Here is an 11,301-nt window from a genome sequence, read left to right on the forward strand (position 1 = left end):
AAAAAAAAAAAAACTTTTTATTTCAGCTAGCTGTCAAGGCAACATTTCTCATTTTAATTTAGTTGAACTTGATGTACTACTAAAACTCAATGCTAAGTAACACTGCTCTTAAAGTCAGTCTGATTAGATTTGATTTACTTTTTTAATAGTTTTATTGAGAATGAATGATTCCTCAGTGCATTTGGTCACACTTTATTTTAAGGTCAAATTCTCGTCGATAACAAACCATTAACTACGACTTCAATAAACTCCTAATTTGCTGCTTATTAATAGTTAGTAAGGTAGTTGTTAAGTTGAGGTATTGGGAAGGATTAGGGACGTAGAATATGGTCATGCAGAATATGTGCTTTTTAAGTACTAATAAACAGCCAATATGTTAATATATAACACTGTATTCTAATAAGCAACTAGTGAATTGTGAGTTTTTTTTCACATACTATTAGTTTTTTTCATTTTAGATTTTGTTTTCATTTTCATTTTGGTTATAGTAATTTTTATTAATTGTTTTAAATACTGTATGTCTATATAGTTTTTATGTATATTTAGTTTATTTTAGTACTTCAACAAACTAAAAATAAGAATTTAAAATATATATATATATTTTCACCTAATGTTTGTTTCATTTCAAGTTATATATATATATTAATGTTTTAGTTAACAATAATAGCCTTGCTCTGCACTGGGCCAGAAACATCCATGCATTGCAAAGTAAAATCTGTCCATTGACTCACGGCTTTACCGCTGTCACAGGTCACATCCAGATCGCTCAGGTTCCTGACCGCCACGAGCCGGACAGCGGCGGAGAGCTCAGTTACACGTATCTCTTCAAGCTGCTGGAGGAGCTGGACTATCAGGACTACATCGGCTGTGAATACAAACCTCAGTGTGAGTCAAAGTCACTGGACACTTGGCTTTATGCAGTTTTTAACATTTGAATGCTCACCATCGCTTTTACAGCATGAAACTCATCCACCAGGATATATACTGTATGTTGACAAGTCCATGGATGAAAATAGAAATAATGTTGCACAAAAACATTTGTGAGTCTAAATCTCATTTACTCATTGATATGCTTCATTTCCAGACTGCAGCCACTGTGACAGTTCAACAACTCTTAGATTGCAATGAGTATAGAGTGAAATTTCATTGATAGTTCATATTTGTAAATGTGATTGTCCAGGTTCCACAGAAGCGGGTCTGGACTGGCTCAGAAGATACTGGAGCAGCCACAACTGATGAGCAGCTTCACGTCTTCAGTTCCTGCTTCTTCTAAAAGGCAATCATGTATTAAAAAGACAAGACTGTAATTTTCTAAAGCTTAAAATTGACCCATAGACTCCCATTTTCAGTTGTTTTATTAATATTTCACTTGTCAGTAGCTATGAAATATTAATTTGTCTGTCTCTCAAGGCATTGCATATGAAGAACACTTCAGATGTTTTAATTTAAGATTTATTAAGCATTTTCTTACAAATCCGCCTCTATATACAGAATGTACAAATGACTTTTTCACACATTTGAATTGCTAATTCATCTTCTAACATTTGAATAAATCTTTCTTTCAAAAATGTCCAGTGTGCTTCAAAAAAACAGTAAAACACATTTTCATTCTTCAGTTTCTGTCACTGCAGGAGGTAAGACATTTGCTTTCCTTCATGTGAAATGAGTGTCAAGTCCAGTGTCGTCTCAGCGCTGTGCTAGTTAGTAAGACTAATCGTTACCCGCTCTTTATGTTGAAGGTACGTGAAGACCATGTGACGAATTTAAAGGGACAGTTCACCCAAAAATGAAATCCTGTCATCATTTACTCACCATTGTGCGGTTCCAAACCCATATGCATTTCTTTTAGCTGCTGAACACAAAAGAAGATATTTTAAAGAATGTTCGTTACCAAACAGCTGACGGTAGCCATTGACTTCTATAGTATTTTTTTTTCCACACTATGGAAGTCAAGGGCTAGGTCTGGTTACCAACATTCTTTAAAACATCTTTTGTGTTCAGCAGAAGAAACAAACTCGTACAGGTTTGGAATGACATGAGGCCGAGTAAATTATGACAGAATTTCATTTTTGGGTGAACTGTCCCTTTAAGAGATTCATCTTGAAAGGTGAACATAATACACTAGCTAGCTCCCATCAAGTTCATATGAAAATAAAATAAAGGCACTTTCGGGATGAAAAAATGGCAGTAAAGACAATCATGTTGGTCAAAAAAATAAAAAAATGCACATAGGCTACAGAAACGACATCAGCAACTGAGAGGAGATGGAGAAAACACAGCACAAATGAACACTAGACTACAGAAGGACAGTATGGCTTTGACAAACCAGCGGAGTTTCACACGCAATAAATACACCCTCCTGGATAATCGCCCTTCAATCAACAGGGCGGCGCATTTAGCCGGTTTCCTGTGCAAAATGTTGGAAATTCAATTGCTTAAATGGATGCAACCTGGCCGACGCAGCACGTATTACACACATGAGACGCGTTCAGTCTCAGTCTGCGAGCGACGGGCGGCACAAAGCTCAATCTTTGCACAAACCGACTTCAGACACTTGACTCCATCTGATGCACCGCTGGCAGAAACACAGGTTCACAGCAGGCCCGTCCAGAGGTTGTAGCAGGCGGTGTTGATGACCGACTCCAGATGGTGGTACATGGAGACCAGCTGCGGTGGAGGACTGCTGCTCGACTGCGTCTGCGCAGGTAACGGCTCCCTGAAAACCACCTTCAGACTCTGGAGGCAGCAGAAGACGAGGTGAAACAGCCAGATTTAGAGTGGGATCATGTTCGGTAAGCAAGAAATGAATGAATCTCATCTGGCAAGAACAGATCCAGGTTGCATTTCACCTCACAATCATAAGTATATGTAATAATAAAATAAATGAAAAGAATATTTTGCAGCTCAATAAAAGCATATTCACATCCCAGTTCCTATGACAATGCAAAAAAAAAAAGAAAAAATCATTACTGTAACAGGACAAAAAGGTAAATAATAAAATAATGATAAAAGAAACAAATAAAATCAATGTTATTTAGCATAATTTATGCATCATGATAGTATTTGTTGAACTGCTTTTAAATTATTTATAAAAATTGAATATTTAAATAATTTGGCTGTAATATAGTCAGAATTTAGTGTCAATAATAAGAATAATCATTAATAATAATAATAATTACAACAAAAGACGCATTATAGCAATGAGAACTGTAGGAGAAAATGTTTAAAAATATAATGCATAATATATAATTTTAGATTTATATAACAATATAATAATAATATTATATATACATATTATTGCTATAATTAAAGCAGAAATTAAATAATGTGAAATTAATAAATAATAAAATAAAATAAAATAAGAAATTAAAATACAAGGTTAACTCACAGTTTTTCCTGCCTGTGTGTCCAGGAAAACGAGCACAAAACAGTCTGTGAACTTCTGGTTCAGGACGGCCTAGAAAAGAGAGTTTATGCCCAAACAACACACCATTTAAACATCTCGACTCCAGATGTTTCTTTTCATTTTTAAATTGAACCCTGATCTTCACAATCAATTTAACGTTGTGAATTTGTGCTCAGCATTAGGAAACACAGCGTCAGCCGCACGAAACAAATCCAGGTGTTGTTTGTGTGTATATGGAGGATGAAATGATCATCAGTTCAGGAAATCTGCATAAGCCCACAACATCTCTAATTACAGAACGAAGCATGAAGTGGCTTTCAAACACACTTGAGGATCTGATGATTATCATCACATGAACTAGTACACAGGCACTGAGGTCTCATAATGTACCACGCTTTACCACATGCTTCCCTGGCCTCAAGTAACCGAGTTCAAGGTCTTTCCAGGAGAATAATGATTCAAGAGTGCTTTGCCATCAGTGCTTCCCGTCTCGTAATGTACTATGACACGGCCAACAGGACTAACATCTCACACGACCCACAACACGACTGTACGGCCTGAGGATCTGCTTCATGTGCAAAGCTGAAAATGAACACTAAATATCTAGACTGTGATTATGAGCTTAATAAAAGGAATAGGAATATTGAAGTGTTATTGGTCGCTGCAAATCTTGCTTTTCTTTTTATCCAAGAAACCTTTAACCTAAAATCTATCAAACTTTCCATAAAATTATGAAGCAGCACAACTGTTTTCAACATTGATAATAATCAGAAATGTTTCTTAAGCAGCAAATCAGCATATTAGAATGATTTCTGAAGATCATGTGACACTGAAGACTGGAGTAATGATGCTGAAAATTCAGCTGCGCATCACAGGAATAAATTACATTTGAACATATATTCATACATAAAACAGCTGTTTTGTATTGTAATACTATTTCACAATTTATCAGTATTTTTGATCAAATAAGTGCAGCTTTGGTGAGCAGAAGAGATCTCTTACCAGATACTGTATGCCGCCGCCGTCGTCTTTAAAGTGCCTGCAGTTCTGTGGGAAGCGGGACAGCAGGACTTTGATGAGACTCTGGTACCAGGTGGGACTCATATTCAGGAAACAGTCCTAAAAACACAATCACTAAAAGTTTGCAACAACATCGATGATGACAGAATTTTGATTTTGCACTTTTATTAAGATTATTTATGAAGATTTTTGTTAATTATTCAGATTTTAATTTCTTAAAATAGAAAACAGTTCTTTTAAATTGTAATAATATTTCACAATATTACTGGTTTTACTCTATTTTTGACCAAATAAATGCAGCAGCCTTGGTGAGCAGAAGAGACTTTTTTTCAAAAACATTAAAAAATCAGGGACAGAATTTTCACTTTGCACTACATGAGATTATTCAGGATTTATTTATAATTTTACACGGTTTCAGCATCAAAGGCAACATTCATGGCATACTTCAATGAACTGTATACAGTAATTTAATAATACTATTTTACAAACAGATAAAATAAAAAATATGAATCAAGAAATTAAATATAACGACTATCTACAATCTTTCAAATTGATATTTGATTAAACATTTTTTTTTTTTCCCAGGACAAACTTTAACTGTCCATTAATGTACTTTCTGAGTAAAAATGTTTCCCAGTATCATTTAAAGCAGGACACTCAAACAAACAAATATTTGTGCATGTAATATATGAGTGTGCAAAAAAAACTGAATGTTGTCAAAAGTGCAAAAACAAAAAAAAATAAATTACACATATATTACATGCATAAATATGCATGTAACTATAACATGCATTATGAATAAGAAAGCTTCTATGTATATTTTAAACTTGAGTAAAAGCTGAAAAAGATTATTCTGTGTTTAAAAAGCCTTTAAGGTGATGTAAGACCTGACCAGAATATTTCTCTTTAAATTAGCCGGCCTGTGCACACAAAGCATTGTTAAGTTTCAGATCAGATTTCATGCAGGATCTGGCGGCAGGCGAGAGCTGCGGACGCTTCAAGTCAGCGAAACCACAGGACGGCAGTTTTCACAGTCTGGCTGCGGCAGTACATTTTTAAAAAGATGTCATTTGCTGCAAGTTTCTCCTGGTCTGATATCACAGCAGGAGTACATCTCCACTTCCTTTGTGAGCGTGTGCGGCTCTGACAGCGCTATACATCATCCCAGCGCTCAGATTAGCATTAGCAGTCGTGGCACAGGAGCGGCCCGCTCGCTAACATTGACTAAGCCATCCTGCTCGCGTGAAGGGAATACAGAAGTGCAGATGAGGAATCAAACGCCATTGATATGCTTGTTTGGAGAATCTGTGGCTACGGCATCATTGTGCATCACCGGTGGAGGAAACGTCACATCTCATTCTCCCAGAGTTCAGCTGGATGTCAGGAGGCCAATGAAAGCAAACTCAGGATCAGGAGGAGGTGAAGACTTCAGGTGGAAGCAGAAGATGGTCAATATGGTCATATAAGTGCTTGCGCTCACAGCACACACACACACACACACACACACACACACACAGGTCCTATTCAAAACCTAAAAAAATACTAAAACCGAATGATTTTTAGATTTTTGTTATGTTTCAGCTCTGCAAAACTGTAATAGAATAATGCATGATGGATCAGCCAATAGGGGCAACCGAACACCACCTCATTATCATATTGGAAATATCAGTAGGAAATACAGAAACACCGTAAACAAAAGGCATAAATACAGATATAAATAATTATAACAAAAGATCAATGATTTTGGCAACGATTTTTTGTTGTTGATGAATGAAATTAACACTTCTATGATTTTGGCATGCATTAAATTGATCAAAAGTGACATTAAAGACATTTATAATGTTACATTTCAATTAAATGCTTTTCTTTTGAATTTTCTATTCTCACAGATAATCCTGAAAAATAAAAAGTAGCACAACTGTTTTTATCATTGATAATAATCAGAAATGTTTCTTGAGCAGCAAATCAGCATATTAGAATGATTTCTGAAGCGACATGCATCTGTGCTGTATCAAACACATTTCCAGTAACTGCTGCTGTGTAATCAAATCACCGTTGGCGAAGGATGCGGCGTGTGAATCTGTGCACGTGTTGGTCCAGGAGGGATAATGTATGGTGTAAATAAGCAACGGAGTGTAATATTAAAGGGCTGATTCCCAGAGCTAATTAGCTGATGTTTATTGCGGTGTGCTGATGAGTAGGCTGCGTGTTTTCCCTACGGAGCGCTGCATTAGCATGTTTGTTGTCAGCCACCCATCAAACAAACTGCACCAAGCCAGCCGCTGATCAAACCGTCCCGAATAAACTGCACAACGAAGGAAAAAAAACATGCAATTTTCCCACGGTTTCTTAAAGACTGCTGTCAGTGTGTACAGGACGAGAGAGTGCTTCACTTTCCATGAACAGGACGTCCTATTGCTCTTTAAAGTTTCAGAGACACAAATCACAAGTTTTGTTTTATTTTAATTATTTAGAGAACTACTTTGTGAGCATGAAATTAACAAAGTACTTTTAAAACACACTGTTTAAATAATATTCTACAATAGTAGTAAACAATTATTATAGTGTTTACTGCATTTGTCAACAATTCAAACTTGTTACTAGGGATGTAACGATATAAAAATCTCACGATACGATAATATCGAGACATGAAGTCCACGATACGATGTTTATCGCGATATATACAAAAAGTAATGAAGAATGGAAAAAAATGAAAATTTTGTAAATTTAAAAGTTATTATTTTAACTTTACATTTATATTTATAAAATTATTTTTGCTTTACACTACAGCAGGGAAATTACAATACTTCTTTCCTAATGTCTACACTTGAAAGAGATATTTTGAATTTGGACTGCAGTAACGTTACCCATTTAAACCGCTAGCTGTCAGCAATTCATACTGCACATTTAAGCTTTTATTTTGAAGGAAAACTCCAGCTTCAGTGAAAACAGGCTAACAAAACACGTCTCACTACAAATCTAGTGAAATGCTTTAATCATCTGCCGCAAAAATAAAGCATGACTGGTGGCCGTTGCGTTCCCAAACGCGCACTAAACTCAAAGCACGAGCAACAAACGAGTTGACTGCATTTATTCAGTGTGAACGGAGCCGTTCACCGGATCACGAGCTGATCGCCTGAACGAAACGCGCAGCGCCAACAGGCTTGATGAAGGGATTAAGCCATATTGTGCTTTCGGTTTTAGTTTGTTTGACAGATACGGTACCAAAGTATAATGGCCCAAAACACAACTTTAAAGACCTTTTATGTTAGAATAATAAGTTTAAATATATTTTAAAAATTACACTTTATGCCCGGAAGACCTATCGTTTCATATCGTCATGTGACCACGATAATATCGAGACAGTTTTGATATCACGATATCACAATATTGATAATATCGTTGCATCCCTACTTGTTACCAAAGTTATTTTAAGAACCAAATCAAACAAATACTTAAATTCATGCAAAATCAAGATTTTGGTCCAAACTAGCTACCTAATTTACGGTAAATCGGCAACCTAAATCTATCAAAAATTTATTTAATATTTATTGCTAGATTCAGTTTTTTAAAATAATTAAATTAAATTACTTTTTTTTTTTAATTTAATGAAATTTAATAATCACACAAACAGGGATCAGGGTTTAATTTAATATAATTAAATTTAATTTAATAATCAGACAGACTGGGATCAGGGTTTAATATAATTGAATTTTAAATTAAATTAAATTACACAAATGGGGATCAGTTGGGGGAAAATATTACATTTATTTATTAATTTTGAAATAACAGACATAATTAATATTTTCCAGAATAAATAATTTAATCAGATCTATAACATTTTTATTTTTATTTTTTATAGCACTTAATACTACTAATAATTGTATTATTCGTCTTATTAATAATAGTAATGTTATAGGTAATATTTATAATATTATTAATTACATTTTATGTCAGTTGAATTTAATTACATTTTATTTATAAATCAAAAAAATTATTATATGACCTCCTGGTGCTTTCAAAAATGATCAATGAGTATTTATTGAAAAGGTAAAAAATGACCCTATTCAGACCCTATTTTGTACCTATTCATGGAAAGTGGTTGTGAGGGAATGAAGAGAAAGGAACATAAAATGTTAGATGAATGGGTGTAAAAGATGTTCTCAGAGGTGAAGGGCAGTGGATGTGTTTTCATACCAGCTGCGGGTCAATCTCAGAGACCGATCTGCTCTGCACAGCATCCAGCAGCTCTTCCAGTTCACCGAAGGCCAGCTTGCTGAGTTTGAGTTTATCCAGAGCCAAGTGCTCTCCGTGAAAGAGCCTCCTCCAGAGGTTATCTCTGCGGCAGTGGCCCATGGCCTGCTCCACGCTGTTCTGAATCTGCCGGCGAGCAGACAGCACCTCCGAACTGAGCAGGGGGAAGAGAGGACACAGGTAGAAGAGCCCCTGGGAGTCGTCTGTGTCTGCGTCTGCGTGCAGGAGGCTCTCCATGGGGTCAGACTCAGGGCTGGCTGCAGGGGTGACAGAGGCGGTGGTGTCCTCCCACAGGTCCAGTTCAGATTCCCCGCCGGCCTCCATCCGCTCTGCAGGGACGCGGTCGCTCAGGTCACTGGGGTCACGGTGGATCTGGGGAAGCTTCTTGAAGCGCCGCATGTCTGCAGTCAAACGCGGGAACAGCTCCCTCTGACTGGTCATGATCACATAGAAACGCAGCCTGAAACCAGTATACATGCAACAAAAAAATGTTAGTTTAACAGGAAACAGGAAGTCAGAATAAATATTTCAATAAACATCAAATTTTTTCCTCCATCGGTGCACATTATTCCAAAGTTTGCTTTTATAATCTATAATGAAAATGTAAACACTTTCTCCACCTCTGAAATGACTTTTCTTTCTGTTGACATAACCATGCAGCTGGGGAAAAAATATGAACTTTATTCATTAATACTTAATATTTTTTAGAATAAATAATTTAATATGATCTATAATATTATTCATTTATTAATGTTATTAATTACAACACATAATAATAATTTATTATTATTTATAGTAATGATATAGATAATATTTATATTTATATAAAAAGTATTTTATTATTAATATTAATAATTTTTATGAATAAATTAATACATATATATATATATATATAAATGTATTATGTATTTATTATATATCATATCATTTTATTATTATTATTATTATTATTATTATTATTAATTTATGAATATAATTTATCATTATTAAAACAATTATTGTACTTGTAAATATTTATATTCATAAAATTGTAAACATTATTTTTAATATTATACAAATATTATTTATTTAAATATATTATTGTTTATTATTATTATGATGATATATATAATACTTTATTATTAATTATTATATTATTACAGATAATATCTATATTATTATTAATATTACACAAATATGATTTATTTACATATAACATATATTGTTTATTATTATTATTATTTATAATAATTTATTATTTTATATAGTAATATTACAGATAATATCTATAATATAATATTTTACATAAAGTAATGTATTCCTCGTTTGTTTGTACCTGAGCAGGTGTCTCTCTCCCTCCGACTGCTCCTCAAACGGGGCGGCGTTATGACAAACCAGCAGCGACACGTCAAAGTCATCATGGTGTCGCAATCCCTCCAGATCCTTAAACGAGCCAGAGCTTCAAGAGAACAGCATTATTAGAATAGAAATGATAACATCAGCAACTCAAACTAGGAGTGAACCGTTACAGTACCTGTTCCACAGAGCGACCAGCACGTACTCGTGCAGATCTGCGCTCGGCGCCCCCTTCTTGTTATCGGTGGTAACTGCAGCTTTAGACATGCGCAGGGGCTTCATCCCGTAAGTGCCGGCGTGATCAGTGATGTAATTATACAGCTGATGTGCTGTGATCATCCCTGTCGATATGGAGAAACTCCCTAGGACACATGAAAAGCATATTATGCATGACTGGCAAAAACAAGAAAAACACCAAAGAATAAATATAACATTAACTATATCCTATCAGTGGGTGAATCTGGTTGAAAACGTCCAGGTCACATTTGAACCCAAAATAAATAAATAAATAAATACAACATTATATTTTGCATAACAAAAAATAAAACTTTAGGACCACTGAGATTTGAGATATAATCAAATTTTACACTTGAATCCAAGTTATTCTGTAACTGTCATTATTATTACTAATTAGATTCTCATTACTGTATTTTGACTAGTTTTTTAACCAACAGCATAAAGTCACATGATGTATAAATACTTTAAAATTTAATTTTATAAATACTTTACAATTTACAATTTATATCCCACTATTAAACATAAATACGTAAATAGAATTATATATAAATAAATGTCACTATTAAACATACATATGTAAATAAAATTATATATAAATATATGCCACTATTAAACATAACTAAAATTAAATGAGGTATAAGTATATCCCACTATTAAACATATAAATAAATAAATAAATACTTGTCATTATTAAACATACATACATAAATAAAAGCTTTTATAAATACAAATATATGCCACTATTAAACATAAATAAATAAAATTATGTATAAATATATCCCACTGTAAATAAATAAAACTATATATAAATATATATTATATATTATAAATATATTTTAAAATAAATACATTGTTGCGAATGACTGTGACAGTGTCATGCAGCATTATTTTCACTTACAATGAGGCCAGACAAATGACAAGAAAAACACAAAAATAAAAATACAATCAACTACGTGCTAAAGCTGAAATAGATGGCCGTTTCTGACATGCGCTCACCCTGGAAGACGTGGTTGCGTCCGAACTTTGGTATGTCGGGGTGATGGGCGATG

The 11,301-nt window shown here is 34.2% G+C and overlaps 2 protein-coding genes across 2 annotated transcripts in view; one reads left to right on the top strand and one right to left on the bottom strand.

The window, feature by feature from the left end:
* The window catches only part of hyi (hydroxypyruvate isomerase), a 10,770-nt gene extending 8,946 nt beyond the window's left edge, over window positions 1–1,824 (top strand). Inside the window, exons 7-8 of the mRNA XM_016483913.1 lie at window positions 751–885; window positions 1,181–1,824. Coding sequence (XP_016339399.1) covers window positions 751–885; window positions 1,181–1,236 — 191 coding nt within the window. The 3' untranslated portion in view covers window positions 1,237–1,824. The remainder of the gene's footprint in view (window positions 1–750; window positions 886–1,180) is intronic.
* Window positions 1,825–2,045: 221 nt separating this feature from the next.
* The window catches only part of szt2 (SZT2 subunit of KICSTOR complex), a 114,188-nt gene continuing 104,932 nt past the window's right edge, over window positions 2,046–11,301 (bottom strand). Inside the window, exons 71-74 of the mRNA XM_016483899.1 lie at window positions 8,624–9,140; window positions 4,409–4,525; window positions 3,389–3,457; window positions 2,046–2,736 (exon numbers count right to left, since the gene is read on the bottom strand). Coding sequence (XP_016339385.1) covers window positions 2,593–2,736; window positions 3,389–3,457; window positions 4,409–4,525; window positions 8,624–9,140 — 847 coding nt within the window. The 3' untranslated portion in view covers window positions 2,046–2,592. The remainder of the gene's footprint in view (window positions 2,737–3,388; window positions 3,458–4,408; window positions 4,526–8,623; window positions 9,141–11,301) is intronic.

This window comes from Sinocyclocheilus anshuiensis, unplaced genomic scaffold (genome assembly GCF_001515605.1).
Source record: "Sinocyclocheilus anshuiensis isolate Anshui unplaced genomic scaffold, SAMN03320099.WGS_v1.1 scaffold958, whole genome shotgun sequence".
In the NCBI taxonomy this organism is placed as follows: domain Eukaryota; kingdom Metazoa; phylum Chordata; class Actinopteri; order Cypriniformes; family Cyprinidae; genus Sinocyclocheilus; species Sinocyclocheilus anshuiensis.